This window comes from Puma concolor, chromosome B4 (assembly GCF_028749965.1).
Source record: "Puma concolor isolate L17-30 chromosome B4, mPumCon1.1.hap2, whole genome shotgun sequence".
Taxonomy (NCBI): domain Eukaryota; kingdom Metazoa; phylum Chordata; class Mammalia; order Carnivora; family Felidae; genus Puma; species Puma concolor.
The window spans coordinates 125,092,840-125,116,096 of record NC_141673.1 but is presented as its reverse complement, the minus strand read 5'-3'; the positions used below and the strand labels follow the sequence as shown (position 1 = coordinate 125,116,096).

At 34.6% G+C, this 23,257-nt stretch overlaps 1 protein-coding gene across 2 annotated transcripts in view; it reads left to right on the top strand.

Annotated features, from left to right (window-relative positions):
• MALRD1 (MAM and LDL receptor class A domain containing 1) overlaps positions 1-23,257 on the top strand; it is a 784,828-nt gene that overhangs the window by 498,148 nt on the left and 263,423 nt on the right. For both annotated transcript variants that reach the window (XM_086714806.1, XM_086714807.1), the window contains one exon: positions 21,392-21,575. In XM_086714806.1, coding sequence (XP_086570932.1) covers positions 21,392-21,575 — 184 coding nt within the window. The remainder of the gene's footprint in view (positions 1-21,391; positions 21,576-23,257) is intronic.

The window sequence follows — 23,257 nt, the reverse complement described above, 5'->3', positions numbered from 1 at the left end:
AGAGAACATTCCAAGCAGGCTTCATGCTCAGTGAGGAACCTGACTCAGAGCTCGATTCTACACCCTAGGATCATGACCTAAACCAAAATCAAGAATTGGGTGCTAAACTGGTTCAGCAACCCAGGCATCTCTTTAATTCACTTTTGATATTCTAATTACATCAGACTATTCAAGGCTCCCCAAATATTCAAATAGTTCTATATAGTAGTGCTTTTAATCACGTGGTAATTCTTTGCTTGGAATGTTCTCATATACCTTATGTACTTAGTGGTAGCTTGCTCACTTTTCAAAGCTCAATTGAAATGCTACATCGTTTAATGCATCTTGCTAATTTCACACAGCCCCTTCATTTCACTACAACCTCTCCAAAGCACTGTACCATTTTCTGTCACACAAGGGAATTTGTTCACATTCAAGTGCAAGGTAGTGTTTTTCTTCCCTTTTATTTGTGAGGCCTTTAAATTTTCACTTCTTAGTTTTCTTCTTGACACTCAGCTGAATTAATGGCATATAAAAGATAGCTAATAATAATTGATTGAAATTAAAATACAGCATTCATGTGAATCATATCTGTTCAGATTTCATTACTTGTCCTCACATGCATCAGGGAATATTAAAATGTAGTTAGCAATTTAAACATGCCTCCTTTGAGTTGATGCAAAACAAACTTAAAATTTTTGTTTCTGTCGTTATAACATTTTATCAACAAGTAGAAGGATGCCTGATTTAGAGTCAATGCTCAATATATGGGCTAAGTAAGTAGAAAAATGAGTAAGTTCATATTATCATGTTGGGATTTTAATCTTTAATAAACCATTGTTTATCCAATTTAATTCCTATCCTGTGTGAATTAATGGCTAGTCTTATCTCTTTTATTATTGACTCAATTTTCATAGTAGTTTGGTCTTTCATGTTTGGGCTCACATTTTAGGTTTATAATCTTTTTTTCAATCTATCTTTTTATTTCCTTATTATATACTTTGAGAGTAAAAGTTTGAGCATTTTTTTTTTTTTTTTTACTTGTCTGTTAAATACCAAATGTTCTTGTTTGGGGGAATCCATTGATTTATTCAGGCAAGAAAATTCTCCCATTCTTTATATATTCATAATATATACTTTCCTGAGTAGTAATACTTTCATCCATTGTATTCTGTGTTCATTAGACAGTATTAATTTTTAGAGGATTTTGAATTGAGGATATTACTTTTAATACTCTACTGAAAGATTTGTATTCATATTTTATAAACAGTGTATACTGGTGTTCCTTTGGGGTGAAAAATCTGTACAAGGATCCTAGCTCAAGTTTGCTATTCATTTGCACATTTGCTGCTTTACACTCATATATTTGTTTTATTTTCTCTCTCGTTATTCCCCACCCCTCAAGGAAGACAGCAAACTGAGTTATGTCCAATAATTTTGTCATAAAACGCTGTTCCTCTGTTTGCATTGAATGGTTATCAACTCTCATGAATAGCACTGTGCCAAGGGACAGATACAATCATTCATGACTGACATTTTGCTCCAGACCTTGCTGCCTCCTCTGATTATTCTTCCTGTCAGATGCTTCCTAAGGACTTCTCATTTTTATTTTTTCCCATTGTTCTTCTGTGTTCAACCACATGAATGTTTTTCTCCTTCAAGAACCAAATGTAGCGTGAAAGACAATAGAAACCAGCCATCAACCACTAAGTAGGAAATCACCTTGAATATCATAGACTGGGAATTTTAATTGGGTTAGTGAGCCTTTCCTATAAAGAGAATGGTAAAGACCTTGCAAGGATCATTGTGAGGATAACTTTGTCGGCTCCCTGGCCTGTTCTTTATTATGGATAATTCTTACTCCTCTGTGTATCACCTACAACTTAGAATAATTGTAGTATGTCTCAGGAAAATTATATGAATGTAATAACTCACTGTTTGGAAAACATACATTTGGGTGAGTTTTTAAATGTTTATTACAGTAAGTTATGCAATTTAAACATATTAAAATTAGTGTTTACCTGTATCAGAGAATCTGAAATTGAATAGAAGTTTTATAGGGGAATTTTGAGCCAGTTTTCAGCTAGTACTAGCAATTCCATGCGTATCTTAATTCACCAAGTAGAAATTAAATATGTATTAATTAATTAAAGAAATGCTTTTTTTAGTGCCTACCCAATGCCAAGCTCTGTTTTAGGCCTTAAGACACAGAGGTGAATAAGACGGAGAAAGCTCAATCCCATGGACCTTAAATTATGGTGGGAAAGACCGACAATGAACAAATACTGACGTAATTAAAACATAAGATGGTATTGAAAAATGAGAAGTCAAAGTCACTATCAACAACAAAGTAGGGTGATACTACTGAGTGAGGAGAGAACCCACCCTGAAAGTCCTGTCCACTTCTCCAAGTTGATCCTGGAAGAAAAATATCCAATCACTAGATACAGCATTTCTGTAATTCCAGGAATTGGATTCCTGATACAGTTTTTTCCTTTCTTCCTCCCCCAAACTCAAAATATTCTGGGTCTTTGCCAACAGTTTGAAAAGGAAATCGAAATATATTAGATGCTTTATAACAAAAACATTTTTAGAATATATTCTATATATTACATACTCAGTATCAGTTATAAGGTGCTTTTGTTTCCTTTTCACACAGATATGTCTACATAGACACAACATTCCATTTGTTGTTGTTCATTGAACACCTACTATAGGCAAAGCACTGTGCCAGGTACCATTTATTGGATTTTGCCCAGCATTGAATTCCATGTATCTAATGGGAGAGACAGATATTTATCTGATCACCACACTTGTGACCATTTTATATATTTTAAAGTGTGGTAAGTGCCGTGGAGGAAGAGTGCGTAGAGCTCTCAGAGTCTGCGGCAGGGAGGTATGATCCTAGTTGAGGTCAATGAGGGCTGCAGGAGGAAGTGATGATTCCATTGAAACATGAGTGGGAATTAACTAGATTGAAAGAAGGAAAGAAAAAGAGCATTTCATATACATGTGTTGAAATGGGAAGGAGTGTGGGCCATTAGAAGACTGCTGAAGTGGAAGGAAGGAAGAGAAGCCTGGTGGGAAATCAGGTTGGGCAGGGCGCCTCTGAGCCACTTTAATGTTGACACTGAAAGTGTCTGCTAATCGAGCATAGCAGCCTCCTGATGTCATCATGTGAACATTGATTTTGAGATCATTTGATAGGGCCAAATTTTATTTAACAGCATGTCAGCCATACTGCTTATTGAATGTATGCACTGCTTCTCATGATCTTCTCTACCATCAGGATAATGTGTCCATGTGACAGCTGGCCTACAAGATGGCTTACTAGCACTTCATGCTTTCTTGGTTAAAGAAGTTGTTTTGTTTTGAGAGAGAGAGAGAGAGAGAGAGAGAGAGAGAGAGAGGAAGTGTGAGAGGGGCAGAGGGGTGGGGTGGGGGGAGAGAATCCTAAGCAGGCTCCACCCAGTGCAGAGCCCAACACAGGGCTCAATCTCACAACCCTGAGATCATGACCTGAACTGAAATCCGACTTGGATGTCTTAACCAGCTGAGCCAGCCACATGCCCCTGGTTAAAGAATATCTTAATGACCTATTCACTGAATGATGAAATGGTCATGGTTCAGATATGTTGTGGCACTCTTGATGTCTAAACCCAACGAACAGGGACAATTCATTTTAGGCCATTGTCGTAGAGAAATTCCTTAGCTCTACTAAGTATATCTGAAGACCTAAAGACAGTTGTTAGGTATCACTTTATTGACTTTCAGCAATGAACGTGAAAGAAAGTGGCCTTGTGAACATGGAAAAAAAAAATATTTGTGTGGAAAATGGAAAAACTCAAATAAGAGTCATGCATGGGATTTTGTGATCATTCTGTAAACAAACAGGGGACAAACATTGCATGAACTTCTCTAGACTGTGTAAACATGTGGCTCCCAGTCCCAAAGGAAGATCCTGGAAGAGCTTTCAGCAGCTGTGATATGGCAAAAATACATAGGAATGTAAATAAGGATATTTATATCAGACTTATATGTTTTTACAAATGAAAAACTAATTTTCTGTGTTGTGTACTGTAAATAACTTTATGATTGTAATAGGAAATCATGGAAAACAGAAGAATTGGTATGATAAAATGAAAGTGATCATAAGAAATTAATTATACAATTTCAGCTTCATTGCTCTCTATATTCGCATTAAACTGTTTACTTAAGTGGCACACATCGGTTGCCTAACCTTTTAAAGAAATTTGTCAAGAAATGCATGTTTTGGATTTAAAGGAACAATATTCTAGCAAAAAATGTAACAGTATTCTCTTTAAAATGGTTTCACCAAATGTATATTTAAAACCACATATGTCTACCCAGTGAGTATATTGATCTAATTCTCAATATTATCACCGCCCCCCAGCAGAAAACTTTCTGTAAACACAAAAGCCACTGACTAAAATTATTACCCCAAGTATAATGACTGTTTGTAAGATATTTCTGTGGAAGAGATTTTATGCAATTTAAAAATAGCCTACACATGATTTCATTCTATTTTTGAAAATTCAAAATAGCATTAACCTCTATATAGACTATAAACAATATGTTTGCAGTTGTAAGGAAATTTCCAGCATTTATTTTTAAGTACTGAATATTTTAGAAAATATTTTCTATTTTATTTTACGGAACTATATATATTTATCTGCTTGATACAGGTATTATTCTAAGTTTCAACCATTCCTTTCCATCCCTTAAAAGATATTTTAAAACATTATAACTCTGGAAGGTTTTAATACCAGTAAAATCATCCATGTGGCTTCAAATTTTCAATGTTTTACTGTTGTCCAGAGGCAAAGGATGAAACTAGGCTGCTATGCCAGTGATTAGGGCCAGCCATGTATTAAATGATTTTTCTTTTATTGGTTAGGTTCAAAATGATTCCTATATGACTTTTCATCTTTTAACCTATCTTTTATGTCCTCAATCTTTTATGAGCATAATGCTTATTTAAACATATTTAAATTTTTTTTTGACTGATAAAATTAGAAAAAAAGTAGCAAAAAAAAAAAAAAAAAATCATGGATGTACCAGACACAAAAAGTTAATTAGAGTATTTGGAAACTGTGCTTTGTTATCTTACAAATGAGTAAAGGTCAAATAGTTCTTACAGTTGTTTTTTTTTTTCTGGCCTCATAGATTTGATTTGATAAATTCTAGTTTCTCATGGGAATTATATAAAATTATATAAAATACTTAATATATATTAATATATGCAGATATAGTTACATTTATATATATAGAGAGAGAGATTTTTAAAATTGCATTTATTAAACTGTATTAGAATAGTTTTAGAGTTATGGTAATTATTGCAAAGATAGTATAAAAAGTTCTTGTATACCCACACCCTAGATTTTCCTATTACTAATATCTCATGCTAGTATGGCACATTTGTCACAATTAACTAACCAATGTCATATATTATTAGTAACTGAAGTTCACCCTTTATTCAGAATTCTTCAGTTTTCCCCTAATATCATTTTTCTGTTGCAGCAGTCATGCCTTCTTAGCCTCCTCTTGGCTATGATAGTTTCTCAGGCTTTCCTTGGTTTTCATGACCTTGATGATCTTGAGGATTATTGGTCAGGTATTTTATAAAATGTCCACCAATTAGTATTTAACCTGGTGTTTTTCTTATGATTAGGCTGGGCATAATGTGTTGTGATTAACATATTATTATATTAAAGGTATGTATTATCAAAAGGAAACATCACTGCGATGTTAATTTTGATCACATGGCTTGAGGTAATGTTTGGCAGGTTTGGCAGGTGAAATTTACTCTTTACCCCCTTTCGTATGGTAACTTTGGAATGGCACTCTTGCAGCTCACATTAAAGAAGTGAGAAGTTAGTGTACTCCTTCTTAAGGGTAGAATATCTACATTAATTATTTGCGATTTTTCACTATAGATTTGTCTAATTTATTCAACCATTTATTTATATCAGTATGGACTAATTAGTATTTATTTTAGACTGTGGGTTATAATCCAGTACTGCTTTATTTTGTTCTCACGCTGTTCCAGCTTTGGGCATTGGGAACTCCTGTGTCCCTTTGACATGCTCCCATCATTGTGGGTATTCTGTTTTTGTTTTCCTTTTTTTGGTGGGGGTTGTGGGTGAGTATTTCATTTCTGGTACTACAAGATGCCCAGGCTCATGTTGTATATTTTCTGACCCAGTCCTATAATCACCAGTTTCTCCAAGGACCCCTGGTGCCTTTTATTAAAGAAACTAGATCTGGACGCTAGGCATGCTCCTTGCTAATGGGGTTTTGTTGCTTGTAGGATCTCTTAGCTGACAGAGCTAAGAGATATGTGTGTGTATACTAATCTGTACATATACACATATCTATAAATATTTCTATTTGTGACCATCTATATCTATATGAATCTAAATACAAATTTATATTGTCTCCTATATAATCAATCACTACATCTTTATTCTAGCCTTCTCACTTAGCTTATATGTAGCCTCTCAGTCCATGAGAAACCTGACTCCCACCATCTTCTATACATTTAATTAATTGTTCAATTGTAGTATACATGTGTAGTAGCTTAGAATTGCTCACCCCTACTCCCACAGGAAACAACTAGAATATAGTGCTAATGTGCGGTTCTTTCGCATTAGTCATTGTCTCTCTTCATTTCCAAATTAACTTGGTTGAGCACCTTATTCCCCCATCCCTTCAGTGGGCTTTTTCCATCTACTTGTAATACATTTAGGTTGTTTTGTCACATTATGCATTCTTTCCTGGGGTATTTCAACCTCTTACAGGATTTTTTAAATTACATACATTAAGGTTACTCTTTGTGCCATAAAGTTCCATGGGTTTTAACAAATGCTCAATGCTCATTTACCATTATACCATACAGAAAAATTTTTGCTCTAAATAATTCCCTGTGCTTCCCCTATTCAGTTCTCTCCACCACTGACTCACTGACAGCCACTGATCTGTTTGCCATCATTATAGATTTGGCTTTTCCACAATGTCATGACAGTTGTCTTCTACAGAAGCATTTTGGAGTGACTATAATGATTCTTTAAACATTAAAGGCATTATGAATATTGGGAAAAGGGAGTATGGTTTTTCTTTTCTTTTTTTTTTTTTTTTTTTGCTAAACACAGTTCCATGACAGGAGGAAATGACAAGCACTTCCAAAGGACAAGAACACAATAATGTGCTTAAATCTTTGTAGTTGACACAAAAATGATATGTTGGCTTAGCTATAGGTTCTAGGATCACCTTTTTTAATTTTTTGTCTTGTCTTGCTTTTTCTTTTTGTTTGTGACTCTCAGAGGCCTGAAAATTTTGTTCTATTTTTTTACATATTTAATGTTTCATTTAAGAGGACCCTGATAACAATATAATCATCATTTTTTGGTATGTAAACTACTTCTTATTTCTGGAAGTTTGTGACAGTTTCTCTTAGAGTTTAGAGGTTGCACAATAATGTTTTGATCTTAAAATTTTGAGTTGTTCTTTAGCTCAGAAGTTTTCTTTTATTATTTTTTCTGATTATTGCTTCTCCTCAATTTACTTTTTCCTTTCTTTTTGGAACGCTTATATTCAAATATGGGTTTCCTAACTCTTTCACATCTCGTGTCTTTTCTTTCACTCATAATATTCAATTCTTTACGTTTTTGCTCAAAAAATAATGGTAAACATTATGATATCAATAATGAATGTAGCAGCTCTATTAAAATTACTTCCTTTTAATCCCCACAACAACCCGATGAGATAAACACATTTACTATGCATTTTATAGATGGAATAACTACTAGCAACAGGAAGAGCTGAGGTTTAAACCTAGGAGTCTGATTTCAAAGCCTGGAGACACATAAGTATTCCACATCCTGCATTTTGAGATAACTCCATTTCATATATTGCATAACATATTTGGCTTCTAGAAATATTAATGCTCTGATTTAGTTTTAGCTTTTTCCTGAAACGATTTTTTAATATCCCCCAATCCTTCATGTTCTCAAATTACCCATTTCAATTACTTAATGAACTTCCTTAAGATTTTTGATAGTTTCTTGTTGTTAAGAATTTATTTTTTAAAGCAATTTTTAGTTTATAATACATTGGAGAGGATGGTACAGAGATTTCCCATATATACCCTGCTCCTACATATGCATAGTGTTCCCCATTATCATTATCACTCAACAGAATGGTACATTTTTGACCAAGTATAAACCTAGATTGACACATCATCATCATCCAAAGCCCATAGTTTACCCAGGGTTCACTTTTGATGTTGTACATTCTGTAGATTTGGACAAAAGTTATATAATGACAAGGAACATTTATAAAACAGTATTTTCACTGCCATAAAAATCTTCTGTGCTCTACCTATTCATTTCTCACTCCACTAGCCCCAGAAACACTGATCTTTTTATTATCTCCCTAATTTTGCCTTATTGAGAATACATATTGTTAGAATCATACAGTGTGGATTGGAGTCTTTGAAGACTGACTTCTTTTAATGGTAACTTGCGTTTAAGTTTCCTCCATGTCTTTTCATGTCTTTATACTCCCCTCACCCCATTTTTTACCACTGAATAATATTCCATTGTCTGGACGTACCAGAGTTTATCCATTTACCCACTGAAGGGCATCTTGATTTATTCCAAGTTTTGGCAATTAAATATCCATGGGCAGATTTTTATGTGAACATAAATTTTCAACTTATTTTGTTAAATACTGAGGAACGCGATTGCTGGATTATGAGAGCATGTTCAGTTTTGGAAGAAACTGCCAAACTGTCTTGAAAATAGCAGTATCATTTTGCATTCCCACAAGCAATGAATGAGAGTTCCTGTTGCTCACATCCTTACCATCATTTGGTGTTGTCGTGTTGTGGACTTTGGCCATTCTAATAGATGCGTAGTAGTATCTCACTATTGTGTTAATTTACATTTCTCTGATGACATATCATGTGGAACACCCCTTCATATACTTATTTGGCATCTGACTATCTTCTTTGGTAAACTATCAAGGTCTTTGCTATTTTTTAATTGAGTTCTTTATTGTTGAATTTAAGAGTTCTTTGTATAATTTGGATAACAATCCTTTATCAGAAGTATCTCCTGCAAATAATATTCTCCCAATGTGGGCTTGTCTTCTAATTCTCTTTTACAGAGCAGGTGTTTTGAGTTTTAATGAAGTCCTGCTTATCAACTAACTACTCTCATGGATCTTGTCTTTGGTGTTGTATCTAAGAAGGTATCACCATACTCTAAACTCATCTAGGATTTTTCCTATGTTATCTTTGAGGAGATTTTTAGTTTTACATTTTACATATAGGTCTATTATCCATTTGGGATTAATTTTGGTGATGGGTTTAAGGTCTGTGTCTTGGTCCATTTGTTTTCATATAGATGTCCAATTTGTTCCAGCACCATTTGTTAAAGAGACTTTTTGCTCGATTGTGTTTCTTTGTCAAAGATCAGCTCACTCTGTTTGTGGAAATCTACTTTAGGAGTCTGTTCTGTCCTATTTATCTGTTTGTCTATTCTTTCATCAATACCATTTTGTCTTGATTACTATAACTTTATAGTAAGGCTTTAAGTCAGATAGCATCAATCTTCCAAATTTGTTCTTCTTTAATATTATGTTAGCTCTTCTAAGTCTTTTTATGAACTTTATAAATAGGTTTGTTAGTATCCACAAAATAACTTGCTGAGATTTTGATTGGGGTTGCATTGAATTTATACGTCAAGTTGGAAGAAATGACATGTTGCCAATATTGAGTCTTCTTATCCATGAACATGGAATATATCTCAGTTTATTTAGTCCTTTGACTTCATTCATCAGAATTTTGTAGTTTTCCTCATATAGATCTTGTATGTATTTTGTTAGACTCTTTTGGGGGGAGTGGGGTGCAGTGCTAATGTAGATGGCATTGTGTTTTTAATTCAAATCCCACTTTGTCATTGGTATATAAGAAAGCAATAGACTTTTGTATGTTAACCTGATATCCTACAACTATGCTTTAATCATGTTTTTTTCCAGGAAGTTTTTTGTTGTTTTTGCTTGTTTTTTGATTGGTTCAAGTTTTTCACATAGACAATCATGTCATCTATGAACAAAAACAGTTTAATAACTTCCTTCCCAATCTGTATTATCTTTTATTGCCTTTTATTGCCTTATTGAACTGACACAGATTTAGAGTACAATGTTAAAAGGAATGGTAAGAGACAAAATTCTTGCCTAAGATACAGGATCTTAAGTAGGAAAACTGAGTTTCTCACCATTAAGTATATTTCCTGTAGATTTTTTGTAGATATTCTTTATCAAGTTGAAGTTCCCCTATATTCCTAGTTTACTGAGAGTTTTTATCATAAATGGTTGCTGCATTTTTTTTTTAATTTTTTTCAACTTTTATTTATTTTTGGGACAGAGAGAGACAGAGCATGAACGGGGGAGGGGCAGAGAGAGAGGGAGACACAGAATCGGAAACAGGCTCCAGGCTCTGAGCCATCAGCCCAGAGCCTGACGCGGGGCTCGAACCCACGGACCGCGAGATCGTGACCTGGCTGAAGTCGGACGCTTAACCGACTGCGCCACCCAGGCGCCCCTGCATTTTTGATATGATAATGTGATTTTTTTTTTTTGTCTATTCATGTGATGGATTATATTAATTTATTTTCAAATGTTGAACCAGCTTTGCATACCTGGGATAAATTATACTTGGTCATGGTATAAAATTCTTTTTATACTTTTGTGAGATTCAGTTTGCTAATATTTTGTTCTGGATTTTTGCATTCATGTTCACAAGAGATATTGGTCTATAGTTTAGTTTTCTTATAATGTCTTTGTCTGTTTTGCTATTAGGATAACCCTGTCCTCATAGGATGAATTAGAAACTATTCCCTTTGCTTCTTTTGAAAGAAAATGTAGATATTCATATAATTTATTTCTCAAATATTTGGTAGATTTCACGAAGGAAATCATTTGGGTTAGTCTTTCAGTTTTGGTATGTTATTAATTATTGATTCAATTTCTTTCATAGCTACAGGCATTTTTAGATCGTCTGTTTCTTCTTGTGTAAGTTTTGGCAGATTGTGTCTTTCAAGGAGTTGGTACATTTTATCTAGGTTGTGAAATTAGTGGGCAAAGAGTTACTCATAGCATTCTTTTATTATCTTTTTAATTGCCACAGCCTCTACAGTGATGTCTCCTCTTTCATTTCTGGTATTAGTATTTGTACACTCTCTTTTCTGTCTTACCATGGCTAAAGATTTATCAGTTTTTGTTTTTGTTTTTAAAACAAAGCTTTTGGTTTCACTGATTTTCTCTATTCATTTTCCATTTTCAATTTCAATGAATTCTGCTGAAGTTTTTTTTTTCTCTGTTTTTTGGATTTAATTTCCTCTTCTTGCTCTAGTTTTCAAGATAGAAATTTCTAGACCTAGTCACAGCAATCAGACAAGAAAAAGAAATAAGAGACATCTATATTGGTAAATAAAAAGTTAGGTTATTAGTTTTAGATCTTTCTTCTTTTCTAACACATGCATTTAATGCTACAAATTTCCATCTAAACACTGTTTTCACTGCATTGTACACATGTTGATGTTTTCATTTCATTTAGTTCAAAATATTTTTAAATTTCTCTTGACATTTCTTCTTTGACTCATGTGTCACTTAAAACTGTGTTGTTTAATCTCCATGTGTTTAAGGATTTTTTACTATCTCTCTGTTACTGATTTCTAGTTTAATGCCATTGTTGTATGAAAACATACTGTATGATTTCTTTTTGTCATCGTTTTTCAATTTGATAGTTTTGGTTTATAGCCCACAATGTGATCTGTTTTGGCGACTGTTCCATGTAAGCTTGAGAGAAATCTGTGTTCTGCTGTTGTTGGATGAAGTAGTCTATAGATATCATGTGTGTCCAGCTGATTGATTCTCCTGTTGAGTTCATCTATGTCTCTACTGATTTTCTGCCTGCTGGGTCTGTCCATTTCTGAGAGAGGTGTTGGTCTCTGGCTATGAGAGTGGATTCATCTATTTCTCCTTGCAGTTCTATCAGTTTTTGCCTTGTGTAATTGGGATGCTCTACTGTTAAGCACTCACATGTTAAGAATTGTTATGTCTTCCTAAAAAATTTATTCCTTTATCATTGATAGTTTCTTTGTAAGAATACTTCTCCTTCTGCTTTTTAATTTAATTTTATTTTAGAGAGAGAGACAAAGAGAGAGTGGGGGGCCAGGGGGGAGAGGGAGATTGAGAATCCCAACCAGGCTCCATACTCAGCACAGAGCCTGATGCGGGACTCAATCCACAACCTTGGAATCATGACCCGAGCTGAAATCAAGTGTCAGATGCTCAAATGACTGAGCCACCCAGGTGCCCTCCCTCTGCTCTTAACAGTTTTCAAGTGTACAATTCAGTGGTACTTAGTACATTCACATTATTGTGCAACCATCACCATCATCCATCTAAGAATTCATGTTGGAAAACTGAAACTCTCTGCCTGTTAAAAAGAACCCCCTTTTCATACTCCCCCAGCCCTTGGTAGTCACTGTTTTACTTTCTGTCTCTTTGGATTTGACTTCTTTAGATGCCTCATGTAAGTGGAATCATACAGTATTTTTGTCCTTTTGTGATTGGCATATTTCACTTAGTATAATGTCTTCAAGGTTTATCCATGTTATAGGATGTGTAAGATGCCCTTCCTTTGTAGGGCAAATCATATTTCATTATATGTGTTACTACATTTTATTTATCCATTCATCTGTTAATAGGCACTTGGGTTTCTTCCATATCTTGGTTATTGTGAATAATGCTGCTATGCACATGGATATGCAAATATTTCTCTTCAAGACCTTGATTCCAAGATCTATACCTTTCAGTATATACCTAGAAGAGAAATTGCTGGATGATACTGTAGTTATATTTTTAGTCTTTGAGGAATTGCCTTACTGTAATTCATGGTGACTGCACCATTTCACATTATCAACAACAGTCCACAAGGCTTTGTTTTTCCACATCCTTACCAACATTGGTTATTTTATTTATTTCTTATTCTTTTATTTAATAGTAGCCATTCTAATAGTGGTGAGGTCACCCTGATGTTATTTTGATTGCTCACTTTAATATCCAGCTAAACTAATGAGTCCTCTTCAATGATGAATGAGTTTTCCTTGTACTCACTAGACCCATACCAGCTCATATAGAGAGACAACCCATTTTGGAAATTTCACTGTGAATAATGGTCCATAGAAACTCCCACAAGGTCTGCCCAGTGCCCTCCTGGGTATGGGGAAGATACATCCAACTTCCACTGGCAGGTCACTTTTTCCCTGACACCACTGGTTGTCTATCCTCATGGTTATGCCTCTTCTTCAGGGAACCAGGGGAGTGATTAAGTCATGAATGTGTATTCAAGGTGTAATTTCCTCAAAATTTTCACAGGTTATACTTCTAAAATGCTTATAGATTAAGCTTTTGTTTGTGGTAATTTTTATTTCTTTTAAAGTGGCTTGAAACAACCACTATCATGCCCATTATTTGACAGTGTTCTGGAAGTTCAAGGCAGTGTAAGAGTAACATAAAAAGACAAAAGAACTGGGATGCCTGGGTGGCTCAGTCAGTTAAGGATCCAACTTCGGCTCAGGTCATAGTTCATGACTTCCAGCCCTGCATCAGGCTCTGTGCTGACAGATCAGAGCCTAGAGCCTGCTTTGGATTCTGTGTCTCCCTCTCTTTCTCTCTGCCCCTCCCCAACTCACACTCTGTCTCTCTCTTTCAAAAATGAATAAGCATTAAAAAAAATTTTAAAGACAGAAGAATAAATATTATCAAGGATCAAATAAAACCTATGTAAAAAGACAATATGATTGTCTCATTACAAAATGCTAATACTGTATATTGAGAAATTAGTACAACTACTTAGAATCAGCACATTACCCAAGGACAATATAGTTATATAAAAATAAACTCATAGGGGCGCCTGGGTAGCTCAGTTGGTTGGGCAACTGGCTTCGGCTCAGGTCATTATCTCACAGTTTGTAAGTTCAGGCCCCGCGTCGGGCTCTGTGCTGACAGCTTGGAGCCTGGAGCCTGCTTCAGATTCTCTGTCTCCCCCCTCTCTCTGCCCCTCCCCTGCTCACTCTCTGTGTCTCTCTTTCTCTCCATGATAAATAAACGTTTAAAAAAAATCATAGTTTAGCCAACTTTTAATTTATGTGTTCTATTGTTTTGAGTTTGTCCTTTCACTGTGTATTGTATCTATTTTAGTTATTTTTTTATCTTCATTTTTTGTCTCATTTCTCTTCTTTTCCAGGAAACCAGTCTAATATATACACTTGGCTAAATGCATTTTATAATATGTGTCCTATTTTTTTTTAGTATGTCCTAACTTTCATTCTGTTTATTACTCTTTCCCCTTCAATCTGTATCTTAAAGACCCATCTTTGTTTGGGTATATGCATCCAGTTAATTATCTCCTACTGCTGCAAAACACTCTGTGAGGTGTACTCATCATATTTTACCAATTCACCCTGCCATTGCCTGATTTCCACAGTCTGAACATCTCCTTATATGTCATTTGATCTTTAAAGTTTCTTCTTATGTAAATTGTTTGTAAATATCTCTTAGATATTTTTTTTTCTGCTCTTTCATTTTTCCTATTGACTTTTTGGAGCTATTTTTATGATTTAGTTTTAGTCTTTAACCTTTTTATATTTCTATTATTGTTCTTATGGTAAGTCTTACGGCTATTATTTCATTTCTCTTTAAGTTTTACATTTGATTTTTGTTCTTAGGATGGTTTTGGCCTTTGAGTTAAAAACACATACTTGTGTTTATTTACCCCTGTTAATTTCTTCCTCTTAACTAGATAAGCCCTTTATAATGCTCTCATGACAATGTTATCTCTGTCCTTTCCTTTCTCTTATGCTCCTTTCCACTGTCACAAGAACTGAAAATATTAGTAATTTCTAGATTTTTGGCTCTGGAGTATTTGTGATGACTTTCTGTATTCTTTGGTCCCAACTTCTGTGTTTTAAGACAGCCCTTACTTTCTATATCTTTTGCAAGATTCCCTTGGATTTCTTTCCTTGTTTTAACATCTGATCCAGTATTTGTAATGTGTTTTTTTTATGACCAATTTGAGTTCTTGTATATCTTATGGTAATTTTTTTATGCTTTCATATTTGACAATTTGGCTGGATATAAAACTCAAGGTTCAAGATCATTTCATTCAGTTCCTGCAGTTATTAGTTTATTATCCTCTTGTATCCAAGGTTACTATGAAGAAGTCTGATTTCCATATAATTATTGACCTTTTATTTTCTGGAAACTTTTTGCATTTTCTTCTTTCATATCCTTAAATTTTATCATAAGCACATAAGTACATTTGTCTTCCTTTTCTATCTTGTTTGGCACTTCATGATCTCTTTCAGTCTTCTCTCACTTCTGAAGTATTATCTGTATTATTTTTATATGTTTCCATTTCTCCTCTTATTTCTTAATCTTTATAGAACTCCTTTTATATATATATAGGGGCCTTTCTATTATTATCTTTTTTTTTTTTTTAATTTTTTTTTAATGTTTATTTATTTTTGAGACAGAGAGAGACAGAGCATGAACGGGGGAGGGTCAGAGAGAGAGGGAGACACGGAATCTGAAACAGGCTCCAGGCTCTGAGCGGTCAGCACAGAGCCCGACGCGGGGCTCGAACTCACGGAGTGTGAGATCGTGACCTGAGCCGAAGTTGGCCGCTCAACCGACTGAGCCACCCAGGCGCCCCTCTATTATTATCTTTAAAATACTCTTTAGATTTTTTTTTTTTTAATTTTTTTTTTCAACGTTTATTTATTTTTGGGACAGAGAGAGACAGAGCATGAACGGGGGAGGGGCAGAGAGAGAGGGAGACACAGAATCGGAAACAGGCTCCAGGCTCTGAGCCATCAGCCCAGAGCCTGACGCGGGGCTCGAACTCCCGGACCGCGAGATCGTGACCTGGCTGAAGTCGGACGCTTCACCGACTGCGCCACCCAGGCGCCCCTAAAATACTCTTTAGATTTTTTAAAACAATTCCTACTCTTCATTTTGTTGCTGGCTTCTCTGAGTTTCAGAATTGAATCTTTCTACTCATTTATTAATTCTTCAGTTGTAACCATCTTGCTATTTTATACCTATTTGTTCTTTATGTACATATTATATTTTTCATATGCAATATTTCTAGTTACTTTTATTATTTCCAGTTTTATTTTATATTGCCATGTCTTCAGTTCTCTTCTTAGGTGTATGCATGAAGCCTTTTATTTTTATTTTTTTAATATATATTTTAAAGTCTTTACTTAAAATCTAGAGAGTTGATATATATTGTAATACTAGTTTCATGCATACAACATAGTGTACAATATAGTGATTGAACACTTCCATACAGTACCCAGTACTAAAACTCTGATTCCATCTGTTTTTAAAATTCTGCATTAGGTATTATATTGTTCAGCTTATCGTCATCTTTTAATATTTATTTGGCCTCTCGGAGACTAGTAACTGTGGCCTATGAACTCACGCATCTATAGTGATGTGAGTTGCTGTCTCTGGTAATTTATGAAAAGGAAGAAGGCCAGTCATTTGCTGTATTCCACTCACCATTGTAAAACACTTCGTCATATATCTAAATAAACATTATAATAAGTAGGTAACTTATTTATTAAAAAGACTAAAGTTTTAGTAAGTGGCATACAGTCCTGAACAAGTCAAAAAATATATGATATCTCAGGGTAAAACAATTCAATATTTTGGTTATTCATTAAATTACTCTATGATTCATTTTGGGAGAATGAATATATGAGAAAAACAAAAGAAAAAAAAATTGAGGATGAAAATGTGACCTATTATAATGTAACATTAAGACTTAATAGACTCAAGTGTAGACATTTTACCTCCCTTTATGTGTTTACTCTCTTGTATTCATAATGTTTATGCCTTAACTCTTTCCTTTATATACATTAAGAACCATATTAGACAGTGTTTTAATTTTTCCTCAACCATCAGAAATTATCTATCATCTATCATCTATCTATCTATCTATCTATCTATCTATCTATCTATCTATGTACTGTTTAAGAAAAAGCCTGAAATCAGTACAGTTTTTATTATATCATTAAAGTATCACAAATAAGTCTGAAAAATCATCTGGCATCTTACTGTTTCTATAGCTGGACAACTTAGATCTTACTCATCAACCTTAGGAACTGTTCCTTTTTTAGAAACATAGATACCGTCCAAAATTTTTCTGATATCCTTGTTTTTAACTGTTGTGGCTTGCTGAATCAAAGAAACTGAGCTTGATGTAAGTTCAATGTCATTTCCTTCAGGAATTAACTCATCTTTCTGGCCTTGAGATACAGAACAAGCAACATCTGCATTCATCCGAACCTTGTGGATAAGAAAATTTATTGCATTTACTCATTTTTGCTGTGTGTGTGTGTGTGTGTGTGTGTGTGTCTGTGTTTGTCCCTACTTGATAGTATAAGATTCATTCTTTTATCATTTCTTTTATGCTTAAAGAAATTCCCTTAGCCATTCATTTAAGGGGTGTCTACTGGTGACAGATTTTTAGTTTTCCTTCATTTGAAAAAGTCTTGGGAAGAGGGGTCTTGGGGTCCCTGGGCCCTGATGTGGGTGGAAGTCTAGGCTCTCTGCTCAGCCTTTGCTGTTGGGTTTGGGGATAGAGTATACATTTTCTATGATGTCTGGCTGTTACAGAACAGTCATTATCAAAATGTTTTCTTTCTTGCTCGATTTTCTTTTTCCTGGCCCTCTGCCTAGAGAGAGTAGTCTATGCCTGTTGGATTTTCATGTTGCCAGATTCACATATTCATTTGGCAATATATGAGACAAAAAGAAAACTTAGGAAACTCACCATTTTATGATTCCTTGAGTCCTGAGGTTCCCAGGTAGTCTGTCTTCTCTCTACTTTTCAGAACCTTCTTATGTTTATATAAAACTATATGTAATGTTCAGGGTTTGAATTGTTATTATTAGGAGGAGGGATATGGAAAACAGATCTATTCAAATCTTTCCAGAAAAAGAAAATATGGTAACTTAGTAAGTATGACATTGATGGAGCAATTGAGAGATTAGAGACTGATACAGAAACTCCAGAAACAGATTCCAAATATGAAAAAGGTGTCACCTGATAGAAATTTGTTGATCCATGGGTTTTGAAAAAATGGCTAATATCTAGGAAAATTTTATATATTCACCTCAAACCTCTGAAACTAATATTCTAAATGGTATACCTTATTAATGTATATCTTGAAGGTACTCTATCATTTTAGTATTTCTTACTACTTTTCTTTTCATAGCACAAAAGAGAAACGCTGACATAAAATATGCGGTCAAATACATTGCCATAACAAATATGCAATATATAAGATAAAGAGTCAATATGTGTAATACATGGAATATCAGTTCAAAGTTGAGTAAAAGGCTAAATAAGAAGAGAGTATTCCTTTGATTTCTATAATTTAATCATTGTTGTATTAATGTCTATTTTTACTGTTATTAGCATGGCCAATCATTTTTAATGTATATTGCCTTGGGTTCTTGAATTGAACATCCTTATGAATGAATGTATGAGATAAATCTTTGGCCAGTGGTAAAGTCATGAGTTGAAAGCCAGAGGTTTTTCATTTCTTAATTTAGAAACAATTAAAATAAGAATATTAACTAAATAAATAAAGCAACAATGTGTGTGGAACAAAAATTAAATTGATATTTAACTTCTTTTTTATTTTTTTTTTTTAATTTTTTTTTCAACGTTTTTTATTTATTTTTGGGACAGAGAGAGACAGAGCATGAACGGGGGAGGGGCAGAGAGAGAGGGAGACACAGAATCGGAAACAGGCTCCAGGCTCCGAGCCATCAGCCCAGGGCCTGACGCAGGGCTCGAACTCACGGACCGCGAGATCGTGACCTGGCTGAAGTCGGACGCTTAACCGACTGCGCCACCCAGGCACCCCATTAACTTCTTTTTTAAAAAAGTACTCTGGGATACCTGGGTGGCTCATTCAGTTAAGCGTCCAATTTTGGCTCAGGTTATGATCTCACAGTTCATGGGTTTGAGCCCCACGTTGGGCTCTGTGCTGACAGCTCAGAGCCTGGAGCCTGCTTCGGATTCTGTGTTTTTCTGTCTCTCTGCCCATCTCCCACTCATGATCTGTCTGTCTCTCAAAAATAAATGAATGTTAAAAATTTTTTAGAAAGTATTCTGGTATATATTGATATATATCAGAAAATAAATATATTAAATAAATAAAATTTATATTTATATTGCCCTTTTATAGTAAGTCATTTTTATGACTCTCTCATAATAGATCTTTACCTCCACAGGTTAGACTGTCTTTATTTTTCCACCTTTTTATTCCTGATATCTAACATTACAGTACGTGTGAACATCGAATATTTGCTGAATAAATGAATAAATGGACATATAGGTCAATAAGTAAATCTCTATTTTACATTTTGATGAATAATTTTGATAATTATGTGGATAAGATTTGATATGTTATATTTAAAGTGAAATAATAGTAAATATATTAGAATGATATTCTCCAGTAACCTGCCATTAGATTGATCCATGGTTGGTTTTCAAAAGAATTCACCTTCATTTTCATTTCTTCCTACATAAAATGCTAATGGATATATTATTCAAATATCCTTTTTTATTAGAAGGTCAGTTGTAAGATTTAAGAAATGGTTTTTATGTTATTGATTAAAGTGATGACACAATCTTCTGTGATGGTATTTGTGGAAAACCCTTTGGGGGCTTGTCGTAGTTAATGAGTAGCACTGCAAACTTCAGAAGTTGATTAATAGGAAATATTAGCAAAGTGAATTGAGTTTGTAAATTAAGACAGACTTTATCAATATCTATGGCTGTTATGTTGCTATGTGTCAGACAGTCCCCCTTTACTTTAATCTTTAATTTAACTAATCATTCCTTTGATTCCACATCACCAACACATCGTTGACATTCAAAGATTAACTTTTAAAAAGACTTCTCTTCTTTAGTCATCAAAAAAGATATGAAATTCCATTAATTAGGTGTGAATTTCCCATCCCCTTCAAGGCAAAAGGAAGATTTGTCATCTTTTTGGGAAAAGATGTTCAAAGATCTATCTACACACCGTTAGTTGTTTTTGCAAGGTTAATTTTGTATTAACTGATACGTGGTTCCACTTTCTCTGTAATTCAACCGAGGAGGAACTTCTTGATTGTGTCTCCCTCAGCAGAACAAGGTGTCAGCCATATTTATCAACATTAGTGCCCTAAAAGCACAAACCTATGAAAATATAACTCCTTTGGATCTTCTTTTTGCAAATATTTCTCTTTTTCTTTAGCCTATATTAAAAAAAAACCCTGTATATTATGTATTTCATAGCTGTTTGCTATGAATCTGTTGGAACAGCTTGCTTGATTTTCTGATTGCCATTCCCCTCAATACATCTTTCTGTTGAGATAGTAATTATTTGGGGGTAACCATAAACATAATCATATATTGATGGATGAATGGATAGATGGATGGATGTGTGTGTCTGTATATATATGTATAATGCTATATATAGTAAATGTATAGTTTCTTTCTTTCTTTCTTTGCTATGTGTCCATCATCATGATTTATGAAAACATCTAATTCTCAGGAGGAGCTAGGCCCAGAATAGCAAAGAACAATGAAACCAACCTTAAACATTCAGAGGAGATACTTATATAATTTTTTCAGAAAATTTATTTTTCCTTTGCAAGTGAAAAATGTGGTGTAGAGATAGTTGTACTTGATGCTCACATAGCAATCATATTATAATAGATTTTTTTAAGCCAAAATAACAAATAATAGTATTTTTGAAATCCTACGGATCTTAGAAATCATCACTTTGCCACCATGGCTCATTTCATAATTCCTTTGTCATATCATCAGGGATAATGATTTCTCCCACACGTTCTTCCTTTCATCTCTTTTTTCTCTTTGCGCATGTAAGTTATTTCAGCTCTTTGAAGGGCGATGCAGTCTAAATAATTACAGAATATGAACAGACGTTTGGGTGAGCATCCCAAGCTAAAATCCAGGGCTTCTGTAAAATGTTCAGATCCCATCAGATATCGAGAAGCTTGTGTGCATACAAGGGAGAGGCAGAATGGACTGAGTAGGATACTTTTAAATAATGGTGTCTCTGAAAACACCCAAACAGAGTTACCAGTACGTCTGCTAGGAAAAACTATGGAAAGTGTCAGCGTTCCAGTGTCTGTTTTTCCACCAGTTTTCACTGATCAAATGCTTCAATTCTAAACGATTGGCTTTTTTTCTTCTTTTTCTCTGATGCAAACTTGTTCCCTTCAGACGGAGAAAGGACTGTCAAAAGTGTGGCAAGAAAGTGAGCAGAACTCCGGTGATCATTGGCAAAAGGCAGTCATCCTGCTAGGCAAGTTAAGGAATTTTGAAGTCATATTTCAAGGCATCAGAACAAGGGATCTGGGAGGAGGAGCTGCCATTGACGACATTGAATTTGAAAACTGCACGACTGGTGAGTTTCTGGAATTTGTTTCCATTTGGACCCACTTTCCTCATCCAGCCATTTTATCTTCTCATTTATAAAATGTCCTGCTGTTTGTATATTTGGTGCATCCATAAAAATCAGTTGAAAGAGATAATCTCCTAATTGTCGAACTGACATGTTAAGAGAGGATTGCTTCCCCATTCCGCAACCGCCCAAGCTCTTGATTCCTTTCTTTCTTTCAGACCATCCACTTTCCGTCATGTAGAAGTGTTCCCTGTTGCATTTGTTTTTCAACACGATTTAAAGTGCATGCCTAATATTTACATATATTTATCCAAATTAATTTGAAGTGAACTAGTAAAAACTTGTCAGAGAGCTGTCACTTAGTGGATGCATGCGAAATGAATTCAACCAGGTGTAATTCAGGCAGAACTTGTGAGAGCAAGGCTTTGGATATTTAAAATGCTACTCTAGCAAGTGAACAGCAACTTGAAAAACTTGACTATCATTTATCACACTTCCAAATGTGAAGTATAACTATACTTAGATTTTCTTTACGGAACTACCCAGAAAATGTCAAAAATAATTATAAATTCACTTGCACAATTTCACAACTGGCAAAGTTCTTTCTGAGAAGGCACTATTCCATCTGATTTCCAAAATAGTGCCATGTAGTGCACCCCGCCAACAAATTCGACACTGATTCACTTCTAGGCGAGCTCCTGGGACTGGGAGCTAAACTTGAGTACTGTTTAATTTTATTATTGCTCCCACGTTAAAGTATCATGTCACCGAGGCAGGTCAAAAGTGTGTTTCGGTATTTGGCGATGTTACAGCGGCTGCTCTTTTTATGAGCAGGGCTGTGTCAAAGATCCCAGGTGATCTAGGGAGCACAGAGCTCTGGGCATGCGCATCAAGAAGGGGATGGGATTTGGGCTCCGGGATGTTTGGAACAGGGTGCTGGACAACAGAAAGTGAGGTTCTGAACATTTATTGTGAAAATGTATCTTAGAAGATATCTGCTTATTCTAGAAGAGTGTGCTTCCTCCACTCTTTGCCAGTCACCTCCCTAGTAATTTGCTAAATTTCTATTTTAGTTCGTTCTTGATCCTGGTAACTTCAAAAGAAATCTTCAATTCCCTTTTCTAAGATTTTAGAAAGAAAGAAGCTTTTATTAAACAGGAGAGATTCCTTTCCTCCCATGGGAGGCAGAATGGTTATTAGATGGGTTGATTCAGGACAGAAGAAATCTGAGAGTTATTATTCCAACTTTGCCAGTTTTATGAAGTCTGCACTATTTTTCCCCCTTTCTTGTAAAGTCCTATGAGATTTTACTTGATTATAATTAATTTTGTTCAACTCAATCTAATGCTGAGCTTACTGAGAAATATTTTAATATCTTATGTTTAGTGGTCAACTTCTTTTAGGTCTATAGTTCTTCCTATGTCATCAAAATAAAGAGGTCAGTGGTAACCAATTGTATTTGAATATGGTCAGTTGTATATCAAATATGTTTTAGGACAAAGTAGCCATTGCTTTATTGAAAACAATTAAAGCCCCATCTGCTACAGATAATGAAGGCTTTCAAATTATGTTGTAGTTAAGATAGAAGAAAAAGGCACTATAGGAAAGTTTGAAAGAATATTTATGGAACTAAAAGATTATGATTGTTTTGTCCACTTAGGTTTAAATTATTTTCCAGTAAAATA